This window comes from Mus pahari, chromosome 9 (assembly GCF_900095145.1).
Source record: "Mus pahari chromosome 9, PAHARI_EIJ_v1.1, whole genome shotgun sequence".
NCBI classification, from domain to species: Eukaryota; Metazoa; Chordata; class Mammalia; order Rodentia; family Muridae; genus Mus; species Mus pahari.
In genome coordinates, this window is record NC_034598.1 from 42,518,166 (window position 1) to 42,536,578 (window position 18,413).

The 18,413-nt window shown below is 49.5% G+C and overlaps 3 protein-coding genes across 12 annotated transcripts in view; all 3 read left to right on the forward strand.

Annotated features, from left to right (window-relative positions):
* Window positions 1-18,413, forward strand: part of Tspear (thrombospondin type laminin G domain and EAR repeats) — a 199,504-nt gene that overhangs the window by 143,678 nt on the left and 37,413 nt on the right. The window contains exon 2 of the mRNA XM_021205518.1: window positions 309-529. Coding sequence (XP_021061177.1) covers window positions 309-529 — 221 coding nt within the window. The remainder of the gene's footprint in view (window positions 1-308; window positions 530-18,413) is intronic.
* Window positions 6,021-6,794, forward strand: LOC110326894 (keratin-associated protein 10-2-like). 5 transcript variants are annotated; one of them, XM_021205537.1, is made up of 2 exons: window positions 6,021-6,137; window positions 6,201-6,794. In XM_021205537.1, the coding sequence occupies exons 1-2, from the start codon at window positions 6,021-6,023 to the stop codon at window positions 6,792-6,794; spliced, it is 711 nt and encodes a 236-aa protein (XP_021061196.1). The 5 variants fall into 5 exon arrangements, with proteins under 5 accessions (XP_021061196.1, XP_021061198.1, XP_029398115.1 ...); XM_021205539.1 differs by having other exon boundaries at window positions 6,216-6,794; XM_029542255.1 differs by having other exon boundaries at window positions 6,231-6,794.
* LOC110326891 (keratin-associated protein 10-3-like) overlaps window positions 17,276-18,413 on the forward strand; it is a 7,158-nt gene continuing 6,020 nt past the window's right edge. The window contains exons 1-3 of one of the 6 annotated variants that reach the window (XM_021205525.1): window positions 17,276-17,619; window positions 17,707-17,840; window positions 17,991-17,994. In XM_021205525.1, the coding sequence (XP_021061184.1) occupies window positions 17,276-17,619; window positions 17,707-17,840; window positions 17,991-17,994 (482 nt within the window). The other 5 variants (XM_021205522.1, XM_021205524.1, XM_029542253.1 and 2 more) reach the window with 5 other exon arrangements.

Sequence of the window (18,413 nt, forward strand, 5' to 3'; positions counted from 1 at the left end):
TGTGTGTGTGTGTGTGTGTGTGTGTGTGGTGTAGTGGCCCTTCTGTGCCAAGCTACAGCCCCAACACTACCTGCTGTGACTGCTTCTTGCCATTGGTCAGCCATGCAAGAGGTCGGCTTCTGTGCAACTTCCCAGATTTCCTGTTTGTTTATTTGGGTTGGGATTCACAACCTGATACCATGGCTCTATCGTGGCTCTGACAGCCTTCATGATGTAAAATCCAAAAATACGCAGACTCTGTAAATGAGCCATCATGACTGTCCCGTTGCAACAACCTAACCCCCGCCCCCATTATGTCCTTGCTGTAGACCTTCGTCCCCTGGACATTCTGGCAGAGGTGATCCCTTTGAATGGAGCTACAAGTGGGATCCGGATGGTGCAGGCGGAGGGTGTGCGGGGCCTCCAGTTCTCAGCCACCGAGCCCCATACCGCGAGCTTCCCCGCCTCTAGAATCTTCTCCAGCTGCGATCTCTTCCCTGAAGAATTCTCCATCATCGTCACCTTGAGAGTTCCCAACCTTCCACCCAAGGTCAGTGGTAGTTTTTCTTCTGCTAAGGGGGGGCCTCACTTTTTTTTCTTAATGTTCCCAGCATCAGCACAAAACCCTGGGCTAATCCAGGCCACAGAGAGACATGGTCACAGGAACTCTGGGTCAGGAGGGGCTTCCAGACTGGTGTGCCGGCTCAGTCTGTGCAACCTGGGGCCTGATGGTTGTTGGTGCATTCACAGGTTTGTACTGCCCTGTGGGGCAGTTGTTGAGACATGCATGGGTTTGCACAGCTGGCGGTTGACAAATAGCCAAGGGTCTGTGGAGCCCTAATGGCAAATGCTATCTATAGTCTTGGGTTTATGTGGCTCGGTGGTTGCTGGAACATTCACACATTTGTTCAGCCTGATGGCTGTTGGTATAGACACATGTTTGCACTGCCTAGTGGTTGTTGGTATATGAACAGGTTTGCGCAGCCTAGTGGTTGTGGATATCGTCATGGATTTGCATGGCTCCGTCATTGTTGATATAGAACAATCCTATCAATATATAGAAACATTGAAAAACCGGGATAGGTTTTTCAAGGCCTATGTTGTTGGTAGAGTCAAGACTTTGCACAACCCAATGGTTGTTGGCATATTCCGATGGTTGTTAGTACAGTCCTGAGTGTATACATCTCAGTGGTTGCTAGCATAGCTGTTGGTTTGCACATTGCAACGGTTGTACACATTAATTGTTGGCATGGTGCCTGGTTTAGGTAGCCTAGTGGTTACTGCTCTAGCCGAGATTCTGCATAGGTCACTGGTTGCTAATGCACTCAGGAACATTCCTGCCCCATGGTTGCTGGTACAAACCCAGAGATATATAGTGTGATGGCTATTCATGGTCACAGGCTGACAGCTCCTTGAGTATACTCATCTCCATGGTTACTAGGACAGTCCCTGATATCTACAGCTTGGTGATTATCGGTATGGTCACAGGCTTCCTCGGTTCAATGCCTGCTAGTACAGTAACAGGTGTGCACGGCTCAGTAGTTTTTGGCGTGTCATGAATTTTTGCACTTGATTTTAGGATAATTTGACTACGCGGCATATGTCTTGTGTCCTTTGACAAACCCCGTGGCCCTGCCTCGTCTCTCTGCATACTTGTGGGTCCATCTGCTTTGTACATTTCACATAAGTGGATCGTTGTATCCAGACATTCATGACTGATCGCTCAACATATGTCCTCATGGCTTCTGCCGTGTGGTAGCATGTGCCACAGTTGCCTCCTTGGGGGTCACAGCTGAATAACTTCTCCCTGCGACTGCACATTATCCACATTCTATTGACTCTTGGATCTGCAGCCTGTGAACCCTTGGCCCGCATCCTCTTCTGGCTTGTAAAATGCTGCTGCTGTCAACATTTATGTCCTGTGTGGAGTGAGTGTGAACTCATTCTCATTACTCCTGGGAACAAATCTATAGGTAGAATTCATGGGTCGCATAGGAAGTCTGTGTCTTTAAAGGTATGGCCAAGTTATTCCCACAGTCTTGCAGTATTGGATGAGGAGTGTGGCAGGAATCTGTCCACTGCTAGAAAGCAAAGAGGAGAGCCAGGGTCCCAGTGTCCCCGTTAAGGGCACATCTGACTTCCACTTCCTAAAGCCCCACTGCCACCCAACAACACTCACTATAAGCTGGCACCCAGCCTTTAGCACCAAGGTTATGTGACAAATTGAAGACCTGCAGCTCCCATCCACTTCTATGCATCTGGACTCTATTGCTGGGTTTTCTGAGGACTTTCCGTCCATGTCACAGAGGTGGTGGTCTACACGCTTGTCTTTGAGGGTGCTGTGAGAGGAACAGAGTGCCTGGAGATGTGTCACCCCCTCTTCTGGTTTTCAGGAGCAGTCCCGAGGATGGGTGTGGGTTCTTCTTGGTCTGTTCCCACTGGGGTCTATATTTTCCTCCCTCGTGTGTCGGCTCTGCTCGGGTACCTGACCCGAGGCCTTTCTCCGCACAGATGCCCACAGCCGTGAGTCTCTCCCACTGCAGAACTTGTGTGCCTGCGCAGTGTGATGGTCGAGGGTCAGTGTCACCTGACAGGGTTTGGCATCACCCAGGGAATGCGCTTCTGGACACGTCAGTGAGGATGTTTTCAGGGAGGACTGACTGGGAAGAGAGGGGCCACCATAAATGTGGCTGAAATTCCATGGGCTGAAATCTTGGAATGAGTCAAACAAGAGAGAGAGAGCTGAGCACTGGTGAGCATCTCTCTGCTTCCTCACTGAGGATGTGATGTGGCAGCTGCTCCAGGCTCACCACGCCTCCCCTGCCATGAAGGACGATGGCTTCTTCTGTTGTGGATATCTCTTGACTAGATCTGTCACTTCTGTTGCCTTCTCCTGTGGATTCAATCACCTTCAGGTGGATAGAATAAGTTAAAATAAATACAAATAAACCGGAATGGGAGAAAACAAACAAAAAGAATGCCCTCCAAAAATCCCACAAGAAACACATGCAGATGCAGAAATATATTTTGTCTGAGTAGTGTTCATGGGACTGTCATGTGTGCTCATGTGTTTGCATGTGTATTGACCAGCTACTGCTAGGCACGGGGTCTGCCCATTAAGTGTGGTTTGTATACTCAGTGAGATCCTATTGGATAAAACTAACTTTTCCTTTTTAAGTGGTTATCAGTTGAAGTTTGGGGTGAGGGGGTAGGGTCACATCTACTTTCCCTGTCAGCTCTGAGACTCCATGTAGCTTGGACTCGTGCAGGTTCTGTGGACGTCACCAGAGTCTCGGGGAGTTCCTATGTGCATCTTTCCTGTTGTGTATAGAAGGCCTTGCTTCCTTGGTGTCCTCCGTCCCCTCTGGCTCTTACACTCTTCTTTCTTCCTCCTCTGTAGTCCCCTGAGCCCAGAGGGGAAGGATTAGATGCAGGCATCCGTTTAGGGCAGAGTGTGCCAAGGTCTCTCACGCTCCGCGCATTGTCCGGCTGTGGTCTCTGGATTTGTTCCCATCTGCTGCAGGAGGCACTTCTCTGATGACGGCTGAGCAAAGCACTGATCTATGGGGATAGCAGAATGTCATTAGGACCCAGCTCATCGCTGTGTTCCTTTAGCAGAGCGGTAGCATTTGGTTTTCCTCTAAGTCCACGGCCTAGCTAGACTCAGGTTCTCGGCCACCCAAGCATCACCATCTCACAGAGTAGACCTTAAATCCTATCAGACCGTGGTCGGTCACTCCCATAGCTTTTGGGCCACTATTACACCAGTGTATCTTGTGAGCAGATCACCATTGTAGATTGAAGGGCTTGTGGCCGGGCTGGTGGTTACTTTTCTCCTCTGGTAGCGTGCACGGTACCTCCCAGCACCACGAGCACTATCCAGTAGGGTGAAGGCTCTAGGTAGGCTCAACTTCTCTTCGAGATGTTGAGTTATCTAAGTGTTGTCTTCAACAACAGGGCCTCACCATCAGTAGCTGGTGAGCAACCAGTAGCCTTGGAATAGCGTGGGTTATTTGGGGGTTCCCATGGTGCCCCTTTGGCCAACAACTCCTCAATCAGATGTAACCCATTCCCAGCGGGTTTCAGTGGTGGCAAGAGATGCCCAGGTGGGGCTTGTCTCCCCCGTTATTTGGTAATGCTATTTACATTTCTTGCATGTATGTACGTATTTTAAGAAGCTTCAACTTTGCTAGGTTTCCAGATGACTCCCCAAATGGTCCTGAGTTTTAGGTGTCCCTCCTCATGTCCCCTGCCTTACTGTGTCTCCCATTCCTCGCTTATAAATTCTCCCGTTCCTTCCCTGTCCTGTCCATCCATAACTATAGATTCTATTTCCTATACCCTTACCTCCAATTCCGTTCCCTATGCATAACCTCTGTGGTGATAATGGGCTTTGCCCTGCTTATTGAAGACTTAACAGCTCACATCCACGCAGAAGTGGGTATACATATCATTCTTGTTGATTTGGATCTGGGTTACTTCATTCAGGACGATTTTTTCCTCCTATCCATCAATTTACCTGCCAATTTTGTGGTTTCATTTTTGAACAGCTGAGTAATATTCCATTGTGTAGATGTACTACATCTGAAAAACAAAACAAAACAAAACAAAAACATCCATTTATCCCCTGATAGACATCCAAGCTGTTTCCAATTTGGGGCTATTATGAACAGAGCAACATCGAACCTGGGTGAGCAAGTGTCTCTGTGGGGGATGGAGCATCCTTTGGGCAGATGCCCAAGAGTGGTCTAGCTGGACCTTGAGGTAGATCTATTCCCAGCTCTCTGAGGAACTGCCACCCTGATTTCCAGTAGTGGCTGTACAAGTCTGCACCGACACTATAAATGAGTGTTTCCCCTCCCCCCACATTCTCACCAGCATGAGCTGTCACCTGTTTTATTGATCTTGGCCATTCTGACAGGCGTAAGATGGACTCCCAAAGCCGTTTTGATTTCCCTGATGACTCGGGGTGTTGGACTTTTCTAAATGTTTTTCAGCCGTTTGAGTTTCAACTTCTAGAACTCTGTTTAGATCTATGCATGTTATACATTTTAGATATTAGCCCTCCATTGGATATGTGGCTGGTAAAATTTCTTCCTGTTCTGTACCCTGCCTCTTTTTCCCAAAGGATGCATCTGCTCACGGCGGAGCCTCTTACCTTGGCTTATCGAGATGCCTCTATTTTGCTTTAGCTTCTGAAATGGTTTTTACTGTGTGTGTAATTCTCACCCTCTGCCTCTGGCATCCTGGTATCAGGCCAAGGCTAGTCATTGCTTTTCTGAGGGTTCCCTTGGCAGTTTTCAGGATCTTCCCCTGGGTTTGGGCTCAGCTTTCTCATTGTAACACCTGGCTTGCAGGTCTACCAAGTGGGCTCCCTCTCATCAGCTGAACTCCCTGGGTGTGAAGATCAATGTCTTTCAATAAACCTGATAATTTTCAGCCTTTGTTTGAAATGGAACTCCTCCATCTGACTGCATGGGGTAGCAGTTAGGCCTGGTTCTGCCTCCGAGCCCCAAGTTCCCAGAAATAAAACTCAGACTCAAAATATATTTACAAATACCTTGGCCATATTGCTAGGTTCTATTCTGATTAGATCATTTATCCTCGAGTTCCCACTGGCAGTTGGAGGCATCCCTAGACAGCAAGTCCTACAGAACATCCATCAAAGCCTGGGTGCCCCGGCTCCGTCTCTGCTTGGCCAGAGAAGCTGCCTCAAGAAGTAAGACTTCTGAAAGAAGGACAGTGGCTGCCACCTCCAGAATGTCACCTGGCTGCTGCCATCCCTGCCTCCCATGTAACCTGACCATCTCAGTGCAATCTCCCCCAGGGATTAAAAACCAGCTCCAGAGCCTCACCAGAACGCAGCATTTGTTGACAGCTACAGACTGACTCCAAACACAATGAGGAAAAGGAAGCCAGGAGCTGAGGCACAACACAATCCAAGCAGCCCAGGGATATAAAGGCAGTCACCAGAACACCTCACACACACACACACACACTCTCACTCAACACACACTCACCCTCCTCCAGCCAACCCTGCCATGGCCACCTCCACCATGTCCGTCTGCTCTGATGCTCCCACCAACTCCTCCTGGCAGGTGGATGACTGCCCAGAGAGCTGCTGTGAGCCCTGCTGCTGTGCCCCCAGCTGCTGCTGTGCCCCCAGCTGCTGCCAACCCAGCTGCTGTGTCCCCAGCTGCTGTGTCCCCAGCTGTTACCAGCCAAGCTGCTGCCAGCCAAGCTGCTGCCAGACAAGCTGTTGCCAGCCAAGTTGCTGTGCCCCAGCTCCCTGCCTGACCCTCATCTGCACCCCAGTGAGCTGTGTGTCCAGTCCCTGCTGCCAATCTTCCTGCTGCACACCCTCATGCTGCCAGCAGTCTAGCTGCCAGCCAGCTTGCTGCACCTGCTCCCCCTGCCAGCAGCCCTGCTGTGTGACCCTTTGCTGCAAGCCTGTCTGCTGCACACCCATCTGCTCTGGACCATGCTGCCAGCAGTCTAGCTGCCAGTCCTCATGCTGTCCATCCCCCTGCTGTGTGCCTGTCTGCTGCAAGCCTGTCTGCTGCACACCCATCTGCTCTGGCGGCTCCTCCTCCTGCTGCCAGCCCTCCTGCTGTGCTCCTGTGTGCTGCAAGCCCTGCTCCAGCCTGTCCCTGCTGTGTCGCCCTGTGTGCAGACCTGCCTGCTGTGTGCCCACCTCCTCCTGCTGTGCCTCCTCCTGCCAGCCCAGCTGCTGCCGCCCAACCTCCAGTGTGTCCCTGCTGTGCCGCCCTGCCTGCTCCAGACAGGCCTGCTGTGGACAGAAGTCCAGCTGCTGAGGGCCTGTCCCATGCTTTAGGATCCACCAGGTGAAGGTCTGATACCCTCAGAATCTTGAGCCAAGCGGGCCTGCTCCCACATCTGGGTTCAGCCTATTACCCATGTCTCAGCTCTGAGTTTCCCACACTCCTTTTTGTCTGGTCTGATGGTGACTACTATCCTGTGATCAGCTGACAAGCTGTGAGTCCTGCAAACCTTCTGAGGCCTTGCCAGAATATCCGGCCACCCATGGGAAAAGGCTTCATGTGGCATGAGTTGTTCCTTCTGGGACCCTGTCCTTGAGCTGCATCCAATGTTGCCTTTCCACTGGCTATTTGGTTCTCCTCTCTGTGTGTGGCCAGCTCTTCTGAAGTAGTCCCTACCCAACAGACTCCAGGGTGACACTGTGGGCAGAGACACCTGCCACAGTTAGGGAGACCAGGCTCTGCTGAGGCCTGACACCCTGCCCTGTGTTCCTGTCCCCCTGTGCAAGCCTCAGAGCTAAGTTGACCTTGGGTCTCCTTCTCTGTGACCTCCCTCATCCACTCAGCGCCCCTCCCTGTCCTTGCTGCCCTCCATTCAATATCTTGTGAAATAAAACAAGATTCTCAGAAGAGCTTGTGACGCTGGTCTGGTTCTGTAAGCTTCTGTGTCTAGTCGCTTTCCAATTTGATCGGTCACTTCTACATTGGCCATTTCTGGGACTCAATTCTGTTTCTAGAAGTTTCTACCTTTGCTCACTCCTGGTGGCCTGTCTCCTTATGCACCTTGTCCTTTCTGACTGAATCACGGTTCTGACAGAGCACCTTAGATGAAGTGCTGGAAGCACCAGGGGCCGTGGCCAGCTTTGTTAGATTTGCTACTTGCTCCCGAGCACCACCCAGAACACACAAGGTTGGGGGTTAGTGAGATGTCAGTGGGCCACTGAGGTCATCATGAGGCTTCGGCACTCAGGAAGAGGCTGCCAACTTGAGATTGATTCCCAGATCCTACAAGATAGCAAAAGAGAACCAACTTCAGCCAGTTGTCTTCTGACATCCACAGGTACACAACACACGCACACACACACACACATTCACACTCACACTTACAAATACTTATACACACAACAAAGTCACACACAGACTCACACACACAAACACTTATACACACAACAAATATGCACACGTGTTGGAGACCAGGTTGAGAATACCCAGGCATTTTACAACCCAGGCACTTTATGGCCTGTAGCTGAGAGCCATGTAGTTCTTTGTTAAGAGCCAGTCACCCCCTCTCCCCATCAAGGCTGTTTCGTGGGAATCAGCAAGATTCCGGCCCTAAACAAACATCAAGAACTGTTAAGAGAGTCTTCCAGCATTCCGGAGCTGCCTGGAACTGTCATCTTGGGCTGATAGGAGGACTGGGGCTTTGAGATAAGCCACCCAGTGTTCTGGAGCAGTGACATCAAGGACCTGAGATGAATCATTGAAAATTTCAGACTTGCGATTAACTGCCCCCATTTGTCCTTCACTATGTTCCTTTTGATCATTTCCTGACCCCTCTCTGTATGCTATAAGACTTGAGTCTTTTTCCTCATTAGACAAGACTATGACACAAGCAGATGCATGGTCTCCCTCTCTCTTTCTTATTCCCATTTCAATGTAGGTTTGGGATCCCCCTCAAGGACCATGGAATAACTTGTCCCGTGGGCTGGGATACACACACTCATATACACTCACACACACAAAAACACATATTCACACTCATACAGAAACACTTAAATACACAACAAATATGCACATACTCACAGACACTCATACACACACACACACACAAACACATAAACTCATATGCACACTCACACACAAACACACACAGATTCACACACACAAACACACATAGATTCACACACACAGTCACACATACAAACACTCACACGTAGACAAACATATACACATCACACTCATAATCATATAGCCACACATACACACATTCACAAGCCCACACTCACACACATAAACACACACACAAATACTCATACACACAACAAATATACACACACAATACACACATACACAAACACAAACTTACACACACATAAATACACATAAACACTCATATACACACAAAAATACACAAACACTCACACAAACATACAAACACACAGACCATACATATGCTCACACACACATTCACATATATAATCACCATACACTCACACACATACAAACACAGACCTACACAGACATAAACACGCACTCAACACATTCACACACACTCACATATACATACACATAACCATTCATATGCATACTCACACACAAACACACTCATACATACACACAAACACACAAATGTACAAACATACATACACTTATACATACTCACATCTACAAAAACTCATATATAAACACATACACAAACACACACACACACACACACATAAATAAATCAAATCAATTTTTTAAAAAGACATGGGTTTGTCAGCAAAATGGGAATTATGAGAGTTATGGGAATCGATGGGCAGGTGGCTCAGTGCTCCAGCAGCCCTGGTCCCCAGTGGGTGCTGTGGTATATCTTGCTGGTTCTTACCTGAAGGGACAGCCCCTTGCAGCCTTTCAATAGACACAGGCCTGGTCAAGTTCCTTCCAAGTTCCAGTGCCTACTTGGATGCCAGAAGGGCAGGCAATGGGTCCCACGTGAGTCCTCTCTTTGCCCAGCACCTGGATCTGTTCTGAGGACTGAACCTGCCACCCTGAGAGTGGTCGACCACGTGTTCAGATTCCACATTAGCCTTCATTTGCCCAGTGGGGCTGGGCAGGGCAGTTCTCTGGACCTTGACACCATGACTCATCTCTGAGGGTCTCCCACTGATCCGGGCCTTAAAAGATGGCCCTTCCCTCCTTGGAGAGTTCTGGAAATGAAGTTCGTTTCCCGTCATGGAGAGCTGCAATCTGGCAAGAATGCTCTTCAGCAATATGACTCAGAACAGTTAAGGAGCGTGGGGTGCAGGAACTCCATTTCTAGATGGGCAAAGCAGCCGTGGTGGGGGAGGCCCTGTGCCCATGCAGCATGTCTCTTACTCTGACTGAGTGACTGTGTGGGACATGGTCTCTGCTGCAGGCTTTGCTCTGAGCTGTGAGTTCAAACTGAGTTTTCAGCTGTTGAAGTTGAGTGTTTGGGGGAGTTCCTGAGTGAGACAGGCTATCAGAACTATCCAGCAGATCCAGCCCACACTCGGGCAAACCCCACAGTGCCAGGTTGAAAACAGAAACACAAACAGGTGGAAATGATTTAATTACTAGGTATTCTGCCTAGTGCTGTTTGAATGTGGCCGGATAGTGTCCCCAGAGTCTCTTTGGAGCCTGGTCCTTGCTGGGGTGGTACCTAGAGGTGAGGCATAGTGAAGGTCAGGACTAATACCTTCTCACCTCAGGGGTTCCCCACTCCTCTTGTGACCTCCTTTCACCATCCCCCATGGTATCATGCAGTTGGTAGGAGACAGAACTGGGACCATATTGCTGGGCTTTCAGCCTCCTGAGCCATGAACCTCTTTTCTCCATAAGCGCCTAGCCTTGGGTGTTTTGTTATAGGAACAGAAAATATGCTGACACACTGTATCTAAGAGTCAATCACTTCACTGGGTTGAATGTTGTGGTTTGCTGTCATGTTAGCAGGGGGCGTAATGTTGGAGCCCACCATTGTCAATAGCCAGGACGATACCATGTAACTGATCTGAATGTCACACTTACAGCCAGTCTCATTGCTAATTGAGGCTTGGGTCATGTCCCCGTGCCCCACTAGCCCCACACCCTAGTTTTCCTGCTGCCTTTGCCTCTGCCTTTTTAGTCCAGCCACAAGACAGACTGCTGCCAGCTGGGGCCTTGGACCACAAACATGGGTTCCCCCCTCCCCCTCCCAGCGCTAAGGTCTGGAAGTCAGCTCAGGGACAGTCAGATGCTTGGGGTGTATTCAGGGGTCTGTTCAGAGCTCTCGGTTACAGACCACATTCCAGCCCTACAGTGTGACCAGAATCACTGAATCATGAGGCTCTCTACCTTGCTGACTTAGTCACCCATCACACCCACATCCTGGGGTTGGGGGAGGGGCGCCGACAGTGTGGACTCAGCCTAGAGCTCATAGCTGCCAAACACAGTGGCCTGCCAGCCTCTGATTGAAAACCTCCTGCCACCTGTTCAGAGTGGACACTCAGACCCAGCCTTTAACTACATGAACATATTGTACATATATAGTATATCCTTTTCCACCCTGCCCCCCTCCCTCCAACTGATCCCCTTTGTTCCCCAAATAGTTTCACTCCTGCTTGCTTTTAATCCACAGGTACATGATTTCCCTTAACCATATAAAATCTAGGAACCTCAAATGGGATAAAATTTTACAATATTCATCTCTCTGAGAATTGGCTGGGTTCCCTTATGTGACAGTCCCCCATGATAGCCATTTCCTTAAAAACAACATGACTTTCTTTGCTTTTTGAATAGAAGCTCGGCTGTGCACACTCGCACACACTCTCTATCCATGCCTGTTGATGGGCACATAGGCTGTCAAGAATGCTGTAGAACACACTGATGTACAGCTGCCTCTGTGGCCTGTGACCCGGAGCCCATCAGAGACCAATGTTCTTATTCACAGGTGTTCAGCCCCCAGGCACTCAGCTAAGACAGTGTTCCCAGTAATTTTTTTCCTTTTTAAAAGATTTTTAAATTGTGTGTATATGTATATGTATGTGTTTATGCACATGAATATAATCCAGAACAGAATTCTGGATCCACTGGAGATGGAATTTCAGGCCAGCGTAATCACCTGATGGCAGTGCTGGAAACTGAATCCAGGTCCTCCAGAAGAGCAGCCAGCCAGCCTTCCAGCTCTATAACCATCATTTCTTGTCTTGGTTACTTTTCTATTGTTGAGACAAAACACTGTGGCCAAGACAACTCATAAAAGGAAGCATTTAATTCAGAGGCTCACAGTTCCAGGAGTCTGTGACCATTGTGGAGGGGGCCATGCCAACAGGCACACAGGCAGGCAAGCATGGTGCTGGAGCAGTAGCTGAGAGCTGATGCTTCAGTGCACAAGCATGGTGCAGAGAGAGCTAACTGGGAATAACATGGGCTTTGGAAATCCCAAAGCTCATCCCAGTAGCACACCGTGACCTTCAGCCAGACCACGCCCCCTGATCCTTCCCAAACAGTCCACCAGGAGACCAAACATTCAGATACATAAGTCTGTGGGAGTCATTTTCTTTTAAGCCACTTCGGCTCTTGGTGATTATTTTTGTCCTGGCTGTGCTTTCTCTCTCCCTTGTGACTGAGTTGGTGTGCTTGGTCACAGTGGGCGGAGCCTACTCTTGTTTATTATCTTTTTTCCTTCTGTGTCTGGAGGAACCTGTTGTGTTAATTCTTGAAGCCATGGGGTAGAGGCTCTGAGGTGCTAATTTGTTTTTCCTTGCCTCCAAGGGGGATTTTAAACCCAGCTGCTTAGGGTTACATTTCCTTGTGGCACTTCCTACCTTCTCATGTTGGAATACAGGGACTCACGTGTGTCTTACTGTGCAGCCAGGAATAGGCTGCTGACCCTCTCTGGGCCAGGTTCTCTGTCTAAATGTAACTTAATCTAGAAGGTGATATGACTGAATAGATATTGAGTTGATTACTTTAGCTTTAACAACTTAAGGGTGTATGTGTGTGTGTGTGTGTGTGTGTGTGTGTGTGTATTCTCATTGGAAAGGGCTTCAGTCCATTATGGTGGATAAAAGAATGGTGCAAACCAGGAGTTGATCACAGCAGCAGACATGTATTGCACAGGCTCTTCATGCTTCCTCACCAGGAAGCACAAAGCTCAGGACCAAAGCAGAACCCATTGAGAATCCTTAAGCCCCACCCTAATCCCTATGTCTGCCTGCTAAATCTGGTTTCCAGTAGGTTTTACAACCTTCCCAAAAATGGCACTGCCAGCTGGGGATCAAATGTTCAAACACAGGTGTCCAAGGAGGCCATCCCAGTCAGGGCCATTTCACCCCTGGTCCCCACATGGCCAACCCCCAAAGCAAAACTCACGGAGTGCAAATTCAAATCTCCCCATAGTGTCTTGACAGTCTCAAGACTGTTAAAAGTCCAAAGTCCCTTTTGAAATGCAATGTTGCGAGAAATATTTAAAAATGAACTCACCAGTTCTCTTCAGGGCCAGACCATGCTCCTGCACTCCTGCTGCCATTAGCTCTCTCCAGCTAGCCCCTGAAGCATCTGGCTTGCTTGTTCCAGGAGCCACTAGTACTTCCTGAGCCATAAACCCATGTAGTCAGTGATCCCACATTCCAATAACTAAATGAAACTGCCAACCCCATGGTTACATATCACAATACCCAGTAACTCGGTAAAATCAAGACTCTCAAAGCTTAATTAACCAATCAAATTTATGTATTAATAATATCACAATTTAAGATGCCAATACAATAAATTCAGAGCCAATTGATAATGATAAATGCTTTATCCCAATTAATTTAACCTTATGATACCACACTACTTGTGCCTGGTAAACACCATGCAGGTTCATGACCGCAGTCATCTTCCTCCTCCTCCTCTCTGAGATGCTGCTCCCCCCACCCTCTGCAACTTTTAGCTCTGCCCCCGTTTCCCTGTCCAATCGCAGACCTCTTCTGCACTAATGTAATTGGACAGGAAAAATTCTGCAACAATTCAAGACAATCACTTATCAATCGATGCGTCCCCTTGAAATCAAACCCTTCTCACGTATTCCCACACAGAAATATTCCTAATCCAAATGGGAGGAATGGAGACAAGCAGACCCAGAAAGGCCTCTTGCCAAAGCAAAAGCTAAAACTGAACAGGGCAAAGTCCCTCAACTCTGAGTCCAGCATCACTCTCACGGTGTCCTTGCCTGGGCTCCAGTGCCCTGAGTAGCTGTGCCCACCACTCTATTGCCTGCAGCATGCCTCACTTGCTTTAGCAAACCCCAGCCCATGCCTGCAGGTTTTCTCAACAGAGTTTTGACATTCCTGGCATCTCCAACTTTCTAGGGTCCCCTCTACAGTATTCTAGGACTTCTCTAGGTCCCCATTACTACTTGGGATTCAGCTTTGCAGCTTCCTGCATAGTCCATACCAGCTCACGTGGAGACAGTGCCTGGCCTCAGAGGCTTGCTGGAGCCTTGGCACCTGCTCCATGACATTGCAGTTCTTGTGCTCTGCATGCCTAAAACCACAAGGACTTCAGGCTGTGCTCACAGCTCAAGACCTGGCTTGGACTGTAAGGGTCCAAAATTCACTGAAGGAAGACTCAGATAGTATACAAAAACAAAGAGCTTTTATTCTGCAGAAACAATGGTGACACAAGCAAAGACCTTAGAGCCCCTCTTATAACAGAAATGCTTAATTGCTTCTGAGATAACAACAGACTTCTAAAACCTAGGGCACATTCCAAAGGGGTTACAGAAACCATTAACCAAAGGTCATAAAGAAGATATACACCACAGGACCATAGGTGCAAAAATAGGAAATAAGATATTGACTAAGTTTATCTATACAAAACTTCAAGGACAGCTTAGCTATGGTCTTTCTATGAACCTGTGTGCTAGCTAGTAAAGAACGATGGATGTCTAGCCAGATAATTGCTCCTAGTGGATACGCATGCAGACCTTCTTTGTTATGAACCTCTTATTCAATTTATGACCTGAATTTATGTGCAAACTCATAGTGATCATTTTACCATGGGAACACACACTCTGAGAGTTGAACAAGTATTGAGAACAAAGGGCAGAGACAGGCCTCTCTCCCCTTCTCTTCTTGAGACTTAGAAAAGTGCAATTCCCTACCAAGGCTCTACCTAGCCTCCCACTGTTTTACTGTGAGGTGGTAAACCAGAGACTTTAGCTTCTTGCCTCCAAGCAACCTAGATGGGCTAATCTGCTATGGAAGCAAAGTACATTACACTTAGGATGAATAGCAAATGGTGTATGAGTGGGGACAAAATGGAATAAAAAGAACTCTTCAGGACCTCCTTCCCCACAGCCACAGTGGCCTGTATGGAGAGAACATAATGGTCTCATTGGAGCAAGTTGCCCTGGAGTGGGCATGTTCTTCTTCTCAAGGCCTCATCTCTGCTTCCCAGTTCACAATATGAAGTTTACTCTTCTGTGCACCGATCTCTTCTGCAGTTATGACTGTTTCTCTTGGCATCTGCTATTCCAACAGCTGCTTTGTTGGAGACTGTAAATGCTCGGCTGCACCTTTTCTCACTCAGCTGCACCTTTTCTCGCTCAGCCGCACCATTTCTCACTCAGCTGCACATTCTCCACATCTTTCCACTATGCTTTCTGCTCAAAATCCTCACTGTAAACCTGGACAAAGGCAGCTAGCATCAACCATACCACAGCCCGATGCTAGGCTGTCTTTAAAATTCCCTTCATCAACCAAATTAGTCCACTAATTTTTAACTTCGTCCCACTCAATATTCTGGGACATAGCCAGAATGTAGCTAGCCCCGTTGACAGACTGTGACCCTAAATGACCTTGAGCCCAGGTCCCAGAAGAGCCCTAGTCTTTGAAATCTCTTGAGTCATATTTTCACTGCCTTCGATGACCTCTGATCATGTGACCTACCACCAGACTTGCCCATTAAGCTCAGTTTGCAATATTCCAGAACTTTTCCAGCTCTAGATCCTTCCACATTCCTCTCATACACCAGTTCTAAGGTCTGACCACGTGGTCAGATGCACCACAACAATAGTGCCACCCAGGTCTGATTTTCAGTACAGGTTCTTTTCCTTGCCATCATTAGGGAATACCCAGGGTAGGGAAGCTAGGCTTGTTTGGGCTCCTGGTTTGAGAGGCTACACAAGTCCTGTTGGGAAGGCATGGCAGAAGGAACTTGTTCAACTCTCACCCTATCTTACATCTTAGAGATCAAGAGGCAGAGCTCTAGCCAGGAGAGTCAGCATGTGACCCCAACCCCCAAGCCCTAACCCCTGTGACCTTCCACTGAGATCATCCAACTGTGGGTCAAGTGTTCAAACACATGATAAACCTCATGGAGACATTTCACACTTAAACCACAGTGGACAGGAGGTACTGCGACTCCCGCTGGGCATACAGCAGCTTCCCGGGGCATTCCATGCCCCATCCCCATTTTCTGAGCCCACTGAATCTGTCAGTCAAGTCTGCACACTGTGATTTCCTATTCCCAGACTGTGGCACCAGGCTTGCTGTGTTCCACTGGGGACAAATGCTCCTGGTGGTTCCCTGTGTTCCACTGGAGACTTCCTGTGACGGAGGTCCCCTTGCTCACACTCCTGAGGGCTCTTCCAGGCAAGTCTCACAGTAAACTGAGTCTGCAGTTGGGGGGTGGGGGGGACGGGACAGATGGTTATGGCTGACAGTTACAGAACATAGAGTGCCTTGTGTGCAGAAAAACCACTTGGGTTTGGGCGGAACTTTGGTTACAATGCAATGATCTGAGCCTAATAAAAGCTTCAGAAGCCCTAAGCCCCAGGGATATTGTGTCCTGATTTTTCTGGACATTCCCTGGTGAGGGTCTAGAGCTCTGAGCATACCTCTGGTACTGTCTCACAGTCCCGTGGCGATTTTAACCCCCTCCGTTCTCACCCTATCCTAGCAGTCACCCAGAGGCTACTGGGTGCTGGAAAACTCTCATCTGCCCTGTGAACATGGGCAGAACGGTTCCTTAGATGGGCAACTCAGTCATTAGTAGAGAGTTCTCTCATTCACAAACACCAGGCAGGCTTGTTATGGTGTTGGGCTGGTCACTCTGCTTCGGCCTGCAGCTGGGGACACCTGGAACATCGTCCCCCTGGGTTGTCTGCGCCTCTACCTGGTGTCTACCTGTCATGGTTTTGGAGGTGACCCTTGTCTCTAAGGATGCATTGTGTGCATCCTTCAGTTCTTTGCTTGTCACTTGACTGTACCCCAGGACAGTGTAAGAGACTCTGGTGACAGTGGCCTTGCTCACTCCTCTCCCGTGTCATCTGAGAACTCTAAGAGCCTCCATGCCGTGAGAGACTCAGGTGTGTGAGGTATCAACATTGTGCTACTCAGCACATCACAAGAGCGGGCAAGAGGATGCTGGGATGCAGGAGAGGCATGTCTGTGGTGAGCATCCATGATCAGGGTCAGCTCTCCCCTGCTCAACTCCCTAGCATAGGCCAGCCAGGCCACATCACTGAGGTCAGAAGCTGGGGACACAGAATGCATCCCGAGAGCCAAGGGTCATCTCCAAAACCATGACAGGTGTCCCCAAGCCACAGGCCCAAGCTGAGTGACCAACAAAACACAAGTTAATGACTGAGACCTGCAGAGCACCCTCCAGAGTGAACAAGGAAATGGAAGTACACAAAGCCTCCTGCAACAAAACATGCCTGGAGGATAAAAGCCCGGAGCCCAGAGCACCTCACACACACATACACACACTTCCCTCAACACTCACACAGTCACTCAATACACAGTCACCCTCTTCCAGCCAACCCCACCATGGCCGCCTCCACCATGTCCGTCTGCTCTGACGCTCGCACCAACTCCTCCTGGCAGGTGGATGACTGCCCAGAGAGCTGCTGTGAGCCCTGCTGCTGTGCCCCCAGCTGCTGCCAGCCCTGCTGCTGTGCCCCCAGCTGCTGCCAGCCCAGCTGCTGTGCCCCAGCCCCCTGCCTGACCCTCATCTGCACCCCAGTGAGCTGTGTGTCCAGCCCCTGCTGCCAATCTTCCTGCTGCACACCCTCATGCTGCCAGCAGTCTAGCTGCCAGNCAGCTTGCTGCACCTGNTCCCCCTGCCAGCAGCCCTGCTGTGTGACCCTTTGCTGCAAGCCTGTCTGCTGCACACCCATCTGCTCTGGACCATGCTGCCAGCAGTCTAGCTGCCAGTCCTCATGCTGTCCATCCCCCTGCTGTGTGCCTGTCTGCTGTAAGCCTGTCTGCTGCACACCTGTGTGCTGCAAGCCAGTGTGCTGTGTCTCCATCTGCTCTGGCTGCCAGCCAGCTTGCTGCACCTCCTCTCCCTGCCAGCCCTCCTGCTGTGTGCCTGTCTGTTGCAAGCCTGTCTGTTGCAAGCCTGTCTGCTGTGGGGCTTCCTCCTCATGCTGTTGAATGTCTAACTGTGAGCCTGATTTCCAGCTGTCTTCCCCGATCCGGGGCGTGGCCCTGCTGGGTGTTCTGGTGCCTACCCATGCTCATTCTTCCTTCACCAGCCCAGCAAGGTCATGAGCCCTGAGGTCCCCCAGCTACTCTCCTGCCTCAGCTCCTGGAAGTGCTGGCTGTTCAACCTTACCCACTCCCAATCTGACTGGCTTGATCCTGTTATCAGATGTGTGACTCTTGGCCTCTGAGCACCAATAAAACCTCTTTTGTCCCATTCCATCCCTGTTGTAACTGTCATACAGTGAACTGGCTCTTGGCCTGCATCTGGCTCTGAGGCCTTCATTTGGCTTTGGGCTATTCACGTGGCTCTGGGGCCTGTATCTGTGCTCTGCACCTGGCTCTGGGCTCTTGCACCTGGCTCTGGGGCCTACATCTGGCTCTGGGCTCTTGCACCTGGCTCTGGGACCTGCATCTGGTTCTGTGCTTTGCATCTGACTCTGGTGCTTGTACCTGGCTCTAGGCTCTTGTATCTGACTCC

Bases quoted from the DNA above. Each gene is read 5' to 3' on its own strand.
- LOC110326894 (XM_021205536.1), top strand. From the start codon at position 6,021: ATGGCCACCTCCACCATGTCCGTCTGCTCTGATGCTCCCACCAACTCC.